The sequence below is a fragment of the Tyto alba genome, unplaced genomic scaffold (genome assembly GCF_018691265.1).
Source record: "Tyto alba isolate M040663 unplaced genomic scaffold, T.alba_DEE_v4.0 Super-Scaffold_22, whole genome shotgun sequence".
Lineage (NCBI taxonomy): Eukaryota > Metazoa > Chordata > Aves > Strigiformes > Tytonidae > Tyto > Tyto alba.
The window spans coordinates 32,975,391-32,994,203 of record NW_024881296.1 but is presented as its reverse complement, the minus strand read 5'-3'; the positions used below and the strand labels follow the sequence as shown (position 1 = coordinate 32,994,203).

General features: G+C 40.7%; 1 protein-coding gene across 1 annotated transcript in view; it reads right to left on the bottom strand.

Annotated features, from left to right (window-relative positions):
• The window catches only part of THEMIS (thymocyte selection associated), a 75,668-nt gene that overhangs the window by 31,032 nt on the left and 25,823 nt on the right, over positions 1-18,813 (bottom strand). The window contains exon 4 of the mRNA XM_032992858.2: positions 16,901-17,946. Coding sequence (XP_032848749.1) covers positions 16,901-17,946 — 1,046 coding nt within the window. The remainder of the gene's footprint in view (positions 1-16,900; positions 17,947-18,813) is intronic.

The window sequence follows — 18,813 nt, the reverse complement described above, 5'->3', positions numbered from 1 at the left end:
ATGAATGAAATGGATTGGTAAAATTAAAAATAATTTTTTTTTTTTTTTTTTTAAAAAAAGGAAAGCTCAACAATTTTGTACCTCTATAATGCTACATTTAGCAATATCCAGTGAGGAAGCAAAGGAAGAGTCCTGAGGAGAGGACCTATTGAACTATACTACCCTATATGTGTGGAGCAGAATTTTAACAAATTGTTACAGATTATATACCAATGAGGAATGGAAAACTGTAATACATGGATACGGTTTTGTAGAACAGACATATTGACATGTGCAATGTTTCAGTATATAGGAATCAAAATTCATGGCAGAAGTACAAACCATACACATTTCTTCCAATGTAAATGGATTTTTCAAATGTAAATTCACATAATTAAAGGTGGTGTTTTTTTTTTTTTTGTCACGATAAAGGTATTAAAAGCTTACTAGAATTGTTTTTTTTAATTCAAGCTGGTGCTTTACATCTTCGCCAGGAGTGAAGATGAAGGCTTCAGAAATCCCCATTATTCATCTTGTTGTAAGAAAAGCATGTGGCATGCTATAGGGTTAGACTGTCAAAATAAACACTTTTCATCTTTTCTGACTTATCGTGTATGTGCATGTTTGCAGAGGGCAAAGGATACTCTTCAAAAATTTCAAGACTTCAAACAAAGATTCAACCACTAAGCAAACGCAACCTGTTTTAAATAAGGGATTGAAAAAAAAAAAAAAATCCACTGCTATCACTTGTGAGTGGTCAATGTTTCTGATGCCTTTCAAACACGCATGCATCATCTCATCTGTGTCCCTAGTTCCTGTTATAAAAAATGCTACAAAAGCAAATTTGTGGATGAAAACAAGAATCTGTTAGACATCCTACAATTCAGCGTACCCTTCAATTACTGGCATTAGAAGAGGTGTGGAAACAGGAAAACTAGCTTACATTTGAATTCTTTATCTTTTTGCCCAGAGAGAACTGGAATGACAATATCTGACTTTCTTAAATAAAACCAAATCTGACAAACACAAACTTTTTCCAGCCCTACTAAGTAATTCCATTAAATGCTTACTTACACATTGTTGCTGAACACCTTCTCACTTCAGTAGGAATGAAATGTGCACAACAGGAAAGCATGGATTCTCAAACCTTTGTAAATTAAGTTATGTTTATGCTTTTTCCTGTACAGGAATGAACTCCACCCTCGATATGCATATGACCAAATTTCCAAACCCCATGAGTCTCCTGAAGAAGGCTGAGAGACTAAGACACGCGCCACATACCTGGAAGAGCCAAAGAAGCATGACACTAGAGCAGCTCATAGGCTGGGGATGAAAACAGTCCTCTGAGAATGTGACTCTTCCTCTACAGACAGGTGTGTTGTAGGATTCTTGGATGACACAGGGACACCTAAGCCTCAGCCTTCCCTGCTGAAACAATTCCTTCTGAACCAGGGTTTCACCTCAGACCTTGGACCTACTCAACCCTGCAGTGTCCAAGTTAACACAGCCATGGGACCAGGGCTTCACTGGAACTGCTGACGGGCTTCGTGCATGCAGCGGCCATAATGTGGTGAACCTTTCCCTACACAAATGCACTAATCACAGCTCTATCATGAAAAAAAGATGCCTATCATTCAGTTTGGGTTAATTATTACCCCATGGCTGGAGTTCAGCTCCAGCTCAAGGCACAAAACCATATATAACTACATGTACTTGTCTACATGCTCCACGTGTCCTTGCCCTGACTACAGTCAGGAAACCTCATCAGTACAGTTAAAAAGGAATTTGGCTGGCTGAAATGTGTCTACTTAACTCTCTAGGTGCTGCTGACAGTATAGTCCATAATGGGAGCTTAGAAGTATAGCACACACCTTGCCACCTAAGCAAAAACACCTATCTCTGGAGCTGGGCTGTCCCACCCCATTGGCCACTGCCACATGCTGGCCCAGCTTTGAAGAAACACATGTGCCATCTTCTTCTCCCAAAACACATCTTCCAAATTCACATTTCTTGGAAGAAGTTTCAATTCCATTAAAGCGAATGGAGATGTGTTTCCTTAAACCAAGTCTGCACGAGTCCCAGGAGGCCCATCTATCCAAGCACAGACAGCCTGAGGCAGAACATAGGCGTCAAAATGTCGACACAGCTGAGCAGCTAGACAAACAGTAGAGCAGTCAAAGGAGCGCCTGTAGTATGGGTTTCGGAAAGGAAACCATTTGGCACTGCCTAATGAACGGCATCAGCTAGAGAAACCAAAAGCTCTGACAGGCATTTTCATATCAGAGCAGAGGTTTTTTTGTGGTTACATCTGAACGACACTACATATCGAGAGAAACCCAAGGAAGATATTTTGGTTAAGAGTACATACAATGTATAAGCACGTAAAAAATTTGTAAAGAATTTTTTAAAATCAATAAATTAATATCGCAGACCACTGTGTTATTACAACTGTGCTGTACCTGCCATCAGGATGAAAAGTTGCATTTACATTTGAAAATTGTAAATACAAATTACATTTGTACATTTGAAAATATATTTACATTTGAAAAAGTTATGAAAAATATGATGGCAGTGCTTGGCAATGTGTCTTTTGAAATACGCTGGTTCCCATTAATTTGAAATTGTTAGCATAATGTTTTATGCCATTAGATATCAAATCTCTTTTTGTAATTACATAAGAGATGACAACCAACAAATAAAGAAAATGTGTTTAGGTGCCCAGGAAAAACAAATTAGTTTCATCTACACTCCACAGAAATTTTAGTTGTATATTATTGGGTTTGTTGTTATTTTTGAAAGCTGCTATGATTTATTACTCTAAACATATAGCCACAAATTGAAAACAGGGATTAAAATGTCTCCTACTTGACCTTTTCACAGATATGCCATGAATATAAATATTAATTTTATGCATTCAACAGCTGCTGATCAAGTTATATATTGTAAAAAGTATTGTTTGAAATATTATTCTATCACATGAATTGCATAGTTCCATGGGAAATTTTATGGGCTTTTTATGCTAATAGTCACTTTACAAACCATTGCACAACCTCCACAAATTTACACTATATGAGTGGTTGTGGAGGCATATGATGACTTCTGGTCTATGACTGGATGATCTTTGCACTTTATTGACACAAGAAATCCTCTTTGATATTAACTCTTTACCCGAGATGAATCTTGACTTTTATTTATTCATTCAGAGATGAGAAATCAGGCAGCTACTCATGCATAATACTTTAAAAATGAATGCACAACAACAAAAACAAAAGAAGCCCTTTCTGCTTTCTCTTGGAATTTTTTTTCTGTTCACATTTGCAGCACTTACTTTCACTCTTATCCTTATTTCTCTCAGGCACTGCACTCTCAGCAAAGACTAAGTTGTCTCTGCTTGGCACAAAGCAAAGTAAAAGATAGTGCTGATCTGCAATGATTGAAGACAAATAATAGAAGCAAGCATATTGTCTCCGTATGGCTACTAAATTCTGATATGGGTTGCAGCCTATTCTCCCTTCTGTGCCTCATCTAGTTGAGGCACTGAGGGAGAAAAGATTGCTTACTCTCTTCTTCCCAGTGTGTATATCTGTCGTAGGATCAAGCACACAAACAGTAAGCCCTTACACTCGTGCAATGAATTCCATTAAATTAAACTTACACAAACCTTAGAAGGTACAGTTCACGTGTACTCTGAAAAATCTATCACTGAACATGAAGCTCCAAGAATGGCATATTAACTCACAAAATACTAGATATTCCTAAATTTTGGCTAGGTTCTGGGTGAAAATTGAGAATGAAATAATTTAAATAATTTTATTATTTCTTTTTCACACCCAAAGCCTACTAGATGTTAACAGCATTATTGAATGTTTAGTTTATCACAAAATCATTCTCATCCTTGATCACAACACTACTTCTCATCATTTGGATTCTTAGGAAGACCTTTCTCTACAGGTATATTGAGGAAGACTGGCTTTGTCGCAGTTAGGACTACTTGCCTTCTAGCCTCACTGGATGTTGTGGTTTGAGCCTACTCAGCAGCTAAAGGCCACACAGTCGCTCACCCACCCTCCCCCCACTTGGGAATGGGGAGGGAATCGGAGGGGCAAAGGGAGACTCACGGGTTGAGATAAAAACAGTTTAATAACAGTAACAGAACAATACACTGACAACAGTATCAGCGGGTAACGTACCATACAGCTGCTCACCACCCGCCAACCAACACCCACCTGCTCCTGGCCGGCGATCCCCAACACAAAGGCCCCACAGCCACACCCCCGGAAGTGAGAGCCCCTCCCAGCCCACTCCTGCCTTTATATAGTGAGCGCAATGTCACATGACATGGACCATCGGCCAATCGGGGCCCAGCCCTCCAGCTGTGCTCCCCCCGCCCCCGCACACAGGTGAGGGCACTGGGGCCTGGGGAGCCCCTGGGGTCTCAGGGGGCTGCAGCTCCTCCCGCTGCCAGACCAACGGGAGCTCTAGGCCAGCCCCAACCAGGACACTGGACTTGTAGTTTATGTCATGAATAAAAAGTTATTGGGACATATTAAGAAAACATTCACTGCCACTACTACAAATATTCAAATGATCTGATATCCCAGCATGTTGGTAACCCTACACTGTGTGCTTTGAAGGAGGGTTGGGGGTTGCTTGAAGTTGACATAAATTTACTTGTCCACCAGTTAATCAATCAGGCATATGCATGTCCAAAATGAGAGCTGCAAAAGGACTTGCCATACCCTTTATATCAGTTGCATCAGCTTCCTGTTGGCTACTTTGCCTCTCTTTATTTTCTGCCAGAGGAGGCTGGTGAGCTTTTCCAACTTCTGTTTTCCTCAAAATAAGTTGTATCAAAAATTTCATATTCACATCTCACTATGTTCTTTTGTAGGGAGTGCTAACTATTCGTAACTATAAATGACAGGTTTCTTTCCTACTTTATAACCATTTTCTGATCTGCACATTGGCCCAATGTTACCGGGTTCTTTGCTACTTGTCCTGCATGGCAGTGAAAACAGTTTGGTTTCTCCATGTTTGCTGGCATTATACTACTCATTAGAAAGCTACTTTAAGTTCCCATTTATTGTAACCACATTGGTTTATCAGTGAACAAGAACACTTTCTGGGGATTATCATTCTAGCTGCCCTAGAAAAGTGCTTTCTCTTCTTTTTTTTTTTTTTTTTTTTTTTTTAAATTGAGCCTAAGTTGCATGGAAATACACCACCTTCCTCTGCCACACCCATGGAATTGGGGCCTCCAATATTCAGTTTATAGATTTTGCTCAGTCTTCTCTAAAAAGCATTTATTTGAGATGCTTTTCCAAGTGTCTTCAGTCTCGGTCTGAATATTCGTCTGCCTTTATAACCTTCTCAGCTGTTTGTCCTGTCTCTGGCCTTGTTTATAAAGATAGTGCACAGTAAGCTAGGGTGTGAATTTACAGTTCCTTGCCCCTGACTCTCTCTGTAAACACTCCTATAGCACACTGAATTGCCTTGGTTTGAAACAACTTAATTCTCTGAGTGACCACAAACGGGGCCATGCAGGAAACCAAATTAAATGTGAATCCACAGCCTAGCACACCTCTTTATGTAGATGAGCCATCTATTTCAGTTAATTCTTTGCAGCTAAATTGCAGTGATGATATACCAGCATTCCCAAGAAAAAGTTCATTTACTCTTCCTGTTTTCACTTTCACTGTCATGACTTTAGAGCTGGTGTCTAGTCAGTGAGAGAATCTTATTACAACAACGTCCAAATGTGACACACAGCAAGGATTAAAGTGTTATCCAACTTGTACATGCATAAGCAGGCTCCCTGGAAACAGAATTCAGACTGATATTTTCATTTTCAAACCTGTATTTTCCTCCATCTGAGCAGTCAATGGAGCATCTTCCTTTCTAAGTAAGATCCAATTATAATGAGAGCTTGGATTGACAGGAAACATTATTATAACTGAATGAGCTGTCAAATCCATGATTAATAAGGTTTTTCATTTAGGTTCAACAATAGCAGCATCAGACCACTGGCATATTATTATTCAATAACTCAACATTCATAAGCAGGTTTACCTTCCATTTTGGAGGATAGAGGGAGATGTCTTACATTCAGATGTTCATATGGGGCAGAAGTGGTTTCAATATTTCATGAGAGGATTTTATCTCTGTATTTTATGAAGATGCAAACTAACGAAAAGCCTTACGCAAAATCTAAGCCTGCTGTTTAAGGATTCAGTTTCTGTTTTCCTCCTAGCTTCCATGTTTTTGCATCCACATTCTTACCGCTTGAACCGTGAGAACAGAGAGGGAATATCAGTAGCATAGGAGGCTTGTAGCCTGTGTGTCCACATCATCAGGTGTTGATAGTACGGAATATAAGTACGAGGCAAACCAAGACCTCTATGATCTGTTTCTGTTCAGCAAGGTGCAAAGCAACAGATAAAGAGCAGATATTTCATGTTAACTACCATGTATGTACACATTTTAAAATCATTGTGTGTGGTTCAAGCAGAGCAGATTTCTTCTATGATACACTACTTTTCATTTGTATGTAAGAGACGGTGAGAGCAGCATAGTTATGAATTAAGGTATTCACAAGGGGAAAACAATGTATTTAGAAAGAAAAATCCTCCCTCTCAGAAAAGCCTTTTTATGACAAAAATGCAATTCTCTTTATCCTACATAAATTCTGCTTTCCCATCCCATTTCACAGTTTGATAGACGATAACTGGATATCCCATTTTTCTGTTTCACTAGTTCTCGTTTTCACCTTCCTAGCCTACCTCCTTAATCCGCTCTTCCATCGGAATGGTGCTGCTGCTCCATCACTGCGAGTAGTATAAATGATTTGGCTGTAAAAGCTGTGTGCTAGCGTTGACTTAGAAAAATGGCTTTTTAGTCCGGCGTTCATTTATACATCATCAGTTACATCCCACTACTTTTTATCCAAATAGGATCTATCAATATAAAAATATATATAACCCATACTGTAGCGGTCTCTTTCCTCATTTTCTTCCCTTGCTGACACCTTGCATGCTTGCACAAACTAACCTTTAACATGCAACTTTTAGTTTAATGTTATCATCTGTCAAAGTCCCACAAACTGGGGAAATGTGTGGAGGCATTCTGAGAAGCATCTGCTTTTCTATCCATAGCCCTTCATGTCTTCAAACTAACTGCTACTTTCTGTAAGACAACAGGTGAAGGCTAGGCTTAAGACACTGGATATACCACAGCAGATGCAGAAGGCAAGCACAAAGGCCAATGTCTACTACAAGAATAAACTATGAAGTGGTTAACAAAAGACCAAGTTCACAAAGGTGTTAGTGAGCCTCAAGGTTGACACCTTGCAATGGTAAATGGAACAAGTTCACATCTCTCTTCTTTCTTGTTTCTTCCTCTTTCAAATATCCACACTTCAGAGTCCAGTTGACTTAGACAAGTCACCTGCTTTTTGCACGTCGTCTGTAAATTAACATTCAGTTGAAAGCTTTTAAGCAAGGTTTAAATGTACTAGTGTCCAGGAATTTAATTGTTGTTATTATTTTAATGCTGTTACTGTTGTTCCTATTGTGGCAGCGAAGGCACAAAATGCTGCATATATGCAAAAATATCCAAGATGGGAAAATGAAGCATTGTGTCCCGTTTCATAGGCAGAAGAGACAGCTACATGAACAAGTTGCCACCAAGTAAATGAGCATGGATTTACAGCTCATTAACTACTCCATGGCAACTGTCTGTGTGGTTATAGCTCCAGAGTAAATGTGAGGTAGCTCTGACCCTTACGAGAAGTGAGGCAATGTATCTTGCATTTACCTGAGATTTAAGCATCCATATAAAGTAACTAACGAGCTGTAAATCCACACTCTTTCTTCACACACGGCAGTTTCTTCATGTATCTTGAGGCAATGATATTTATGTGCTTTGTCTGGTGTCACCAAAGCAGCATGTGACAGAAGTGGAAATGTAAACCAAATCTACTGACCTCCTGCAAACCCCGTGCCCTGCATGGCCAGAATTTTCCTGAAGAGTTGCTGTTCAATTGTTTGGGACATCTCCCTTCAAATGAGAGCAATTCACAAGCAAGCTCAGCCACTCGTTTTCTCATCAATACTGCAGAGCATGCATATACCACTTATGCAAAACAGAGAGATAGCTTCCAGATTTCCAAATTAAGCTTCCTTAATTTCACACATAAAATTTTACTTACTTTTTCAAAAACTCTTGAATTTAAAGTTTAAAAGAAAGTGATGCTTTGGGAGAAGTTTTATCCTGTTTTATGAATTAGATTTCAGCTCTAGCTAATCTAGAGCCCAAATGCGTGCAGAGTCTAAGCAGTCTTTAGCCACTGTGCTGTCTATCAGGGTGGTGCATGGTATGCCACAAACTAGCAAAGAGGCTTCTTTCACTTCCTTTTTTTCTCCTGTGACTCGTATCAAGTGATACTCTACTAAGACTCCGTCACACTAGTTCAGGTGGATCACTGATACAAGTCACTGCCTACAGTCATTGCAAGGCTGGGATCATTGTTCTGATTTTTCAGTGGCACCATGGAAATCACAACAGAATAGAATACCCTGTGCCTCCTCAAACCCGTAGCTGCTTTCTATTAAAAAAAAAAAGAAGAATAAAAGAAACCCATCGGAGGAAAAACTGAACCACAGCATCACAACATATTGCCATTTAAAATATTTACTAGTAAAATTATTTCATGTCCTGAGGTTGAACAAGAACATAATGCTGTTAAATACCTTGACAAAGTTCAGTGGAAATTATACAAGTGTATCCATAAAGAAGGGAAATTAATTTTCTCAGTACAGACATTAAATACATTGCTTTTCAGCCTTTAAAAGCTCCCTCATGTAATAATTAATAAACCTCACTATGCATTTTATTATCTCCATGCTTTTTATGTCATGTCTTTGGACTAACACATTCAAAAAGCAGAGAGGAAACCCCAGGACTTGGACTGTCTTTACAAATTTTAATGCATTTGATGAGTCTCTCCACAGCATACTCTTTCTTGATAATCACTCAATTCCTCACTGCAAGGACTCTCTGGAAAATGTGAATTGTGCCTATAGGTCCTTTGGGATTTGACCCTGCTGTCACACTGACAGCAACTTTCTCATTTAATTTCATGGGGCAATATATTTCAAAGCATAATCCCAACCTTCTGGGATGCTTTCTGTTCTGGGATGCTCAGCTCTGACAGCACTGAAAAAGTTTGAATCTCATGAAGGAAGGCATAATGTAAATGGGAAATGTCAGTGCTTTCTTTTACATTGACCACATACAACACTTGAGTGACTCTGATGAGCATCCTTCTTTTCTTCTTTTTTTTTTTTTTTTTTTTTTTTTAATCAGAGGCTATGTCAACACTACTTGATTAAACAGCAGCTGTAAACATCCCTAGGCTCAGTTTCAACCTGTGCCAACTAGCGCTTTCCCAAACAGCTCCTGGGCATGATCTGGGAGTTAGAGCACCCCAAGGCCCACTCCCAGTCTGCAGTTTGCAAGCAGCCCCACAAATTTGAAGAACGAAAGAGTTACTAGCAGAGGCATCAGCCACCTAATGCCAGCTGGCCTCCAGAGCCTGGAAAAGTCCCTGAAGGTGTTCAAGCAGGGATGGAGTCAGAGGGTGCCAGCAGCTGTCTCTCAGGAGCCTCGGGAGCTCCCGGCAGGTCGCGGCATGCCAGTGCTGCAGGCAGGCATCGCAGGAGTACAGGGGCTGTGCTTCCTGCTGGAAATTCATTATGGTGTAGATTATCTCTGGCTAGTTCAAACTGGAAAACTCTTTGGCAACTTCCAAATGGGCCAAAATACAGGCCATAATAGGTAGCACTTCCATAACGAGCTATCCACAAACTTAGATTTCTAAACTTCTTGCTGTGAGAAGAAGGGCAAACAATGGGGTGCAGACTGGAGAACAGCCTCGTGGGGAGACTGGCTGCTTGGAACCCCAGCTGAAAAAATAAATAATTTCAGATCCCCTCCCCCAGTTATATTTTTGGAGAGTTATTCTGCTGCAGTGCTTCCTAGAATTCTGGATTAATTTTTTCACTTTTTTGTCCTGCTTCATAATTAGACATAATTATCTGATTTTGTTATGTGCTTTGTTATGTTATGTACTTTCTGCAAGACAGAAGAAAATGTGCCAACCAATTCTCCCCTTACTGACATCAATGACTTTTGGCTCAAACACTCCATGCAGAGTTTTTCTTCTTCTTATCAAGGGTTCCATATTTTCATGTGGTCCAATTTTTTATTTCTTCTGGGCATCCTTTTTATTTTTTATATTTCTTTTCTCTTTGTTCTCCAAGTAATTCATTTTTAGCTCTAAATTACGCAATTCACTTTTAACCAGTTGGCATTCTCATCAGTCAGCATATCCAAATGTTCATCTGTACCTTCCTTAATTTCATGTACTATATCAGCATTTCCTGTAGCAGTAATGGCTTTCTGCAATGAGACTTATACCTCAGATTGCCCTGCTAGTTTTTCAGGCAATTATCTACTGCCTGTCCTTCTGGCAGGCACATTGCTATCTTCCCCACTGTATTTTGGTTTTGAGAGTAACATCAATCCACAGTAAGTGCCTACTACAGACTTGATGCTTCTCTGTGGAAATGTTAAGCTTTTAGTATTGTTTAAAAGAGAAAAAGGTCTTAATGCCAGCTCTCCATACTGAGAATATCAGGAAAATTCCAGTCATTTGTTATCTGAGGCTTTAGCATCTCCTACTCCTCTAACTCCTTCCTGCTGTTTCATACAGTCCATAGGGTACCTGGCAGTCCTGGTCCCCCATCATCCAGATGAGAGTGCTTCTCCAGCCAGAACTGCTTGGTTTCTTTTGCAGAAAAAAACCAGGACATGAGGTTGGATTGGCACACACACAGGCTGCAGCCCAGCATGGTATCAGGATGCATATAGGGTTCCCAGAAAATGGTCATGGTTCCTGGTTATGGACATAGCTATAAGGGTCTCTACAACAGAACACCAATACAAAGTCCTTCAGCTCAGACTGGCCAACCTACAAGAGAATTAAATGGCTTGACACTTGTCAACATATACAGCCTGTTCCAGTTCGATGCTCTTCTGAGGTCTGGAACAGGTGCTTCTGGGGAAGATGAAAACCCATGTACAATTTGTGATGTCCTGGCAGCTCCTACCCAATAATGCCTGTGGCCTTGGCTTCAGCTCACTACATGAGAGAAGAGCAAGTGGGGGAGAGGTGGGAAGAAACAAGGAAAAGGAAAAAACAAGCTTGCCTGAAAGCAATAGAGAGGACTGGGGAACCAAGGTCATATAACTTGGAGAGTCTGAAGAGTACATGACAAGTACAGTGCTGGGAGGCCCAAGATGCATGGGTCTAGGTGAAAACAGGGACATGTGACACAGGATGGGTGGTAGGAGGAAAGAGACCCTGTGACACAGTGTGGACATAGTGCTTGGAGGAATGAGTACCTGCAGGGAAAGGAGTTGGGAGGATCTGGGGTCTGACACACTGAGTGAGGATGGGATTTTGAGGGACTTCAAGAACTTGGCCATAATGACATGGGGTGGTCATTAACCTGTAAGGGCTGCACTTCCAGCCTTCCCATGCTATTTATTCGGGACTTACAAAGCTATTGGAAAGTGATGTGGAGCAACAATACATGGGATGTGGGGAAGGAGGGGAAGAGAGAGGTGAGACTTCAAGGAGAGGGAAACCTCTTCAGTGGGGACAGAGAAAAAGAAAGAGGAAGCATGGCTGCAGCCTCAGCAGTCACAATGCTGCACCTGTCAGAGAGAAACCCATTTTCTTACATTTGCATATGCACATTTTTGCATCTACTAATGAGCCACACTTTCCTCCCTCATTTCCAGTGCCAAAAGATTATTAATTCCTGAAGTCTGTTCTTACCTATTTCTTCCTGTCTGTCCTGCATGCATTTCTAATACGTATTTATTTAGGAAGGTTAGTTTCTTGCTTCACAGCAGAAATATTTGTGTTAAATATACTCTATAAAGTCTAAAAACATGAAAAATGCTCAGGAAGCAGAAAAGAAATAGTTAGGAGGAAGGAAGGGAGGCGCTGCAGGAAAACTCATTTGCTGAAAAATGCAGCTTATGTCTTATCAATTTAATTCCAGATAAGTCTTCATTTTGCTGTGAAGACAGATGCGATAAATATGTTAATGGCAGATTTTGATAGTTCAGTTTGTAGAACTGCAAAGCGAGATGGAAGTGATAATTTTTCTTTCATTTTAATTTTGAAATAAAAAGCAAGAAAGCAAGGAAGTTCCTGATATCGTAACACTGTAATGACTTTTTGAAGGATAATGGACCTTAGCACAGAATGACGATTAACGATCATGCCCTGATACTTGCTATTTTATTAAATTCAAGTTTCCCTGGCTGGAATTCTCTCAGCTTTATTGCCAGAGCCGAACAGATTACTGCCTGTGACTGACTTTTCCAGTTCCACATTCATAAATATATTTAGCAGCAATCCTAACTTGAAGCTGCTGAGTACTTTACTGATACTACTGTTGCTCAGGCTAGATACATGCTTAAGTGGGCCACTGAAAATAGCCTTGGATGGAGCTAACCTCTCTTACTCTTTATCAGGAGACAATTACTGTCTTTCTAAATTCCCTTAAGCAGTGCACTTAGTGCCCTCCGGGTATTGCAGGACTAAACTGTGGCCTTCCATGCTTTGATTACAGTTCCCCCAGCATTAACATGCACATAGCAATATTTGGTGTGGGCTCTTCTTTGATTGTTTCCATTTAAAACAAAGCCATTGAGGGACATACATTAACACCTTCTTAAATCTGTAAGGATATTCACTGCTGGAACTGTGCTGGCGATAATTTCTTTCAATCTGTTGATCACATAGTACTATGTCAGTCTCTCAGCTGAACAGGTAATTCTGATAGGCAAAAAGAAAGCTAGAAAACTTTTGCTGCTTGAATACCCTTGAAGGGGAGGAAACTGTAGGTAGGAGGTAAAAAGCCTAAGGAAATTTTAGGAAACAATTTTCAAGCCTTTTCGGTTCAGGTCCCACCCAAAACATTACTCTGGAGCTACTAAGTGAAAACTTGGTTTGTTGTATTTACCATGGTGTTTCTAACTGTGAAAAGAACAAACACATCTGTCTTGTTCCTTTTAAATTATTTTTAATCTCAAGAAGGTGACGTCCTAACTGGTTCCTCCCATGGGAACTTTTCTCCAGGAACAACTTGGTGAGTGAGGTGCTCCATTCTCAAATTGGTAGCATTAACTTCTGGGCTTTTATTAGGTCATTCTCATTTTCTAGATAAACTCACAAATCAGAAACTGAATGGTTTAAACTATTTAAACCAGCATGGAAGTTAGAGCTCCCTGAGGACTTTATTCCAATGATTCCCGTGAGGAAAATTGATTTATTGTGAATTACTGCTTGTATCCCAAGTTTTACCATTAGACAAAAGGTACAATTGCTGTTTGACCACCACTGTCCTCAGCTGGGATTGCAAAGCCAGTAGGGTTTGTGCGTAGAGGTGATATTGGTTGTTAGGTAGATATCTGATATTGATATTAGATAAATATCTGATATCTGAAATATCAGATTAATTTAATCATTTGATACATGCTATTTTGTTTAATTTGTTTACTTTGCATCTATTTCCTTGGGGGTTTTCTTTCTATATTCAGTTAACAACTAATACAAAATTGCAAACATATGTGGTCTGGATGTTTCATATCTGAACAAAATGATCAAATGAGAGGGAAAAGGAAAGTCTACCCTGCACTGTGGAGGGGAGAAGAGAGATCCCCAGGCTCTGAAAGTGAAAGCTGTGTCAGCAGGAGCCAAGCCAACTTAATTTGCCCTGTGAAGACACTGGGCAGAGCACTTGATTAATGCAGCTATATTGTGTTTGAGAATTCATCTGATGTCTTTGGACTTTGCTGAACTGTGCATTTTTACGTGTCTCTGCAGCACTGCACCTTGCATGCAAGCAGAGGCAGTTCTTGCAGTCATCCGAGGTTCCAGTCCATGCTGGCTGCTAATCTCATGCAAATCAGTGATCCGCATGACCAGAAGTGCACACTGAAACACACACTGCCTAGTCCCTCTCCTGGCCCTAGTGTTGCCTCACCAAGGTCAGGGAACAGCAGGCAGAGACAGCTGGAGCCTCTCTGCCCCCACAGCCTTGCTGAGAGCTAAGAGATGATCAAAGCACAAGCTGTGGCTAGAGGTGACCCACCCTTGCAGAGCATCCTCAGGTATTGGCACAGACCAGCCGGATCTCAGTCCTCTATGGACTCATGGAGCAGCAGCATTTAATCCTGGAGCACCAAGCCAAGCAGAGCTTCCCAACTGGTGGGCAAGGGAGCCATTCACCACCCTCCAGCAAGCAGCCCGAGCTCCCTGAGCACCAGGCAGGGAGCTGCCTGCAGGAGGAGCATGGCAATTCATGCAGCACTAAAGCTCATTCCAGGCTGCCACCTTGTCAGGCTTAAGTTCAGCTCATTAGGACGTTCGTCTGTTATTTATGCAAATAAGTCTATGCATAGTCACAAAATATGCAAAGAGGGCCATTTATCAGTTTGGCACAATTTCCAACATTCTGAACCTTCAGACATCCCTGATAACATGTAGAAGAAAATGCACTCTCCCCTATCGCTACTGCTGGCAGAGAGGCCGAGGCAGAGCCTACCTGCTACCATCTACATCCTCTCAGAGGATTTGTGGTTCTGGGGTCAGAAAAGAATGCGTTCTGTGCGACTTTAAACCTATTATGCTACAGCTCAGGACGTTTAATCTTATGAATAAAGGATCTCTACTCGTTTCACCTTTCCAGGGATGGAGATTTATGAATCTGCATAACTCTAAGCATTCTGACTGCAGTTTATTATTTATTTATAACAAGCATGTGGCAAAAAAATGTCTTCTGGAATAGTCTGTTCAAATGCGCTTCTTTCTCTGAGCAGCTGCAGTCTAAGGTCACTCTCACTCTTGAATGTGCAAAGGAACCCCAGCTGATCCCGCTCCTGCCCTTATTGCTCTCTCCTCACTTCAGGAAATTATTATCTTCTGCACAAATCTAGTTTAACGTCAACATCTACCTGTTCTGCACACACAGCCATCAGTAACTGCAGGAGGTCTGAGTTCTCCTGACAAGGGAATTCTTCCCCTGTTCTGTACCCCAGGCCAGTTACGGGCTGACAGCTTGCCTGTTAGCTCCAGGGACCAGTTTCTCGTGTATCCTAACAGGATGGCTTATCTAAATTTGTACAAGATTCACTGCACAAATTAGCAGAGGTTTCCACAGTACAAGTAAAGACAGAATAAAATGGCACAGCCTTTTGCTGTATTACTCTGATCTTAGGGACCTGCCTTACCCATTCACTTCTCCTGTGATCTGTTGTAACCATCTCCCAGGACCCATGCGCAGCTGTGGACCTGCATGTGGTCTTGGAATTGGCACTGAGGGGAGGAACACCTCCAGCAGGCAAGGGGAGATACTCACAAAGGCTCCCCTTCCTAGGTGGCTACAGTTGGACCTTAATTTGAGAGCAGCACAAAAACCCCCTCTTCCTCAACACCCCAAAATATAATTCCATGAGTTACATTACATTTAAAGTGCAGCACAATCAAATGTAGAGACCTGAAAGTATTTTCAACATTGTTTCTTCTTCCCCTGTAGGGATTTTGTATTTGCACATGGGAGCAACTGCAACCTAGATTAAATACCTCCTGGACAGTCTGTCTCATTAGAGTCGATCAAGATGCCTTTCTTTGATGCTTTTAATACATGCCAGAAAACTGTGATAGGCTGACCCCAGCCAGTGCCTAAGCACCCACCGAGGTGCTCAGCCACTCACCCCTGGACATCAGGATGATGATCTCATCAGGAGAGACAACAGTAAGAGCAAAAGCAAGAAAACTCGTGGGTTGAGGTAAAGACAGTTTAATAAATGAAGGAAAGAGGAGAAAACCTCCAGTAATGCAAAGGCAGTCACACACCACCTCCCACAAGCAGAACAATGTCCAGCCAGTCTCTGAGCTATGGCCACCTTCCCAGATGAACCACCCCCTTGGTTTTTATTGCTGATCACAATGTTATATGTCATGGAATATCCTTTTGGTCAGTTGAGGGCAGATGTCCCATCTGTGTCCCCTCACAACCCAATGTCCACCCTCAGCCTACTTGCTGGGGGGGGGAAGCCTGGGAAAAAGAGAAGGTCTTGACACTGTAGGTGCATTGCTGTGCAATAGCCAAAACACTGGTGTGTTACGAACACTGGTTCAGTCACAAATCAAAACCGCAGCATCCTACAGGCTGCTGTGAATAAAACTAACTCCACCTCAGCCAGACCCAACACAAAAATTAATGAACAAATGCATTGCCTTAGATTAACCATGAAGAAAATTGTTCCAGAAGGGGCACTTCTTTCTTAACATCAAGTACTGTTCTAAAGGAGCAGTCCTTTTTATTCTAAATCTATTTGCCACTTGGGTAAGTGCAAAACCATGCAGACAAAAATATCTATAGAACCTGCCTTTCTGTGAATTTAATTCTACCATTTCTAGCTGAGCAAAATTATCTTTACATCATGAAAATATATGCTTACCTTAATAAAGATTTAAATATAGTCACTTCAAGTCTCTCTCTTCACTTTTGCACTGGTGCAGTAAAGGATTATCCATGCAAAATTATATAGCCAAGATTTCTTCTGTGAGTCGACATGATTCCATTGTTTTTCATGGATCAATTAGCACACACTGGAGATTTTAGCCATTGTTGTCTATAATGGTTAATTTGCCTATTACAGGGAACTGAGAGCCATCTGTGTACATGCCATAAAGATACACCAGTGAAATGGAGACTGTAAACCGACAAAGCAAGGCCTATGATTGTAAGAGATTCAAAGATAAGATGTGATACCTTACCTCTGGAGCCTGCAGTACATCAGACACACCTTGCTTAGATACTGCAAAACCAGGTTTTGGTGCAAGTGTTGTTGGCTTTTTGGGAGGCCTGGGTGGTGGATGAAGGCTTTGGTTTTCATATCTTCGCACCATATAGTATTGCTCTTCACTGATCTCTTCCACTGTTGTCTTAGTCACAGGTGGTGCAACTGTCTGGACATCTTTGCTGAGCAAATGGACCAACATGTTTAAACGATATACAGGAATCTCCCAGCTCTCCACTGGACTGCTGGCACTACTGATCAGCAAATAGGAGTCTGTGATTTCTTCTTCAAACTGCAGACCGGGCAAGGCAGCCAAGACGTCTTCCTCAATGGAAAGGTCCCTCACAGACACTTTGACATTAAAAGGCAAACGAAATTCTTTGCAAATCTCAGAAAGCTGGTACTGTTTCTTGTCATGAATCACTTCCACAAAGCCACCTTCCATGTACATAGGGAGGAGCACTTTCTTATATGTATCACGTAGTATTTGTTCACAAGCTAAAACGTCTATGAGTTTCTTTCTTCCCTCATACAGAACTTCACTAGTCTGGCATTGCTGAACTAGAAATTGATCTCCAACCGAAACAGAAAAAAGCTCTTTATGGGGGGAATCAAAGGCTTTAGTTGCTACAACATGAAGCTGTTCCTTTTCATTTCTTGCTATCTCTAAGTCATAGGCAGTTGGAAACTCCCGAGGTCTTCTCTTGAACTTTCCTTTGTAGCTCATAGGGATTAAAAAATGTCTTTTGGGAGAATCACTTCTGATCTCAGAGGCTAGGACTCTTGTTGCCTGGTACTTTTTGTAGATGACAATCTCTTTCCCTATATACAATAAGTTATAAGGTTTTTGGCTTCCTGAAGGCCCTTCCATTATCTCAGCAACCATAGGAAACTCCTTGCTTGTTCTCTCAAATACATCTTCCAAAGACAGTGGCTGAAGGAAAGAGCTAATATCATAACAGTCTGTTATATCCTTGACCTCGACATCTAGATCTGAGAGGATATGAACTATGTCCTTTCGAACTGAAAAGAAAAAGAAATTAATTGCTTTTTTGTTTTCAAACAGTCATTGAAATAAAATATACATGCCCTGTTGCTCAGATACTAAAAGTACCTTCCCTGTGGTGTGCACCTCCATTTGTTAACATGCACAATTAATAGGACCAGAGTCTCACTGCTTTAATTTGAGATATATGGCTATCAGATATACAGGAGACCTCACAAAGGAAAAGAGAAACAAGAGGAGATGAGAATAAGGTGTGCAAGTGAACAAAAGTTTAAGGAGAAGGAAAAAAACCCCTAGTTCACTCTCTTTCTCACATCACTTCCAAGTTTAATGAGCTGTTTATCTTACTGAACTCTTTTCCTTGAGTACAAGATGTGTTTCTATTATTTTATTTCATAGTAACTTATGGTTTCTCCAAAGAAATGGGTGAGGGAACATTTTTTAATAAATAAATAAATAAATAGCACTTTAACCCATTAACACGTGGTGTTGCTGTGGCCAGTCTGGGAGAAATAAGATATCTTTATACTAATAAGAATAATGAAAACATTTATAATTATTCTAAAATAGTATCACTTTTTAAAAAAATGCAAAACCTTTGTATAACAAAGTCTAAGTTTATCATTAATGAATGAAGAAATTTCCACTATAATGGTCCTCTGTGGAACACTTGCTTCTTTTTCTGTGAAATCTGTTTTTATTCCCTGTCAGAACCTAGTCATTGCATTTAACAGTCTGACAGGGCACAATAACTCTTTTGACACAACTGAACTTGCAAAATTTTGGATGCAAAACTTCCAAGCACAAAGCTGATTATGCAATTAAGGCTTGTTTAAGAATTTGGCTCCAGATCAGTGACACTACAGATCAGTGACCAGGGCAGT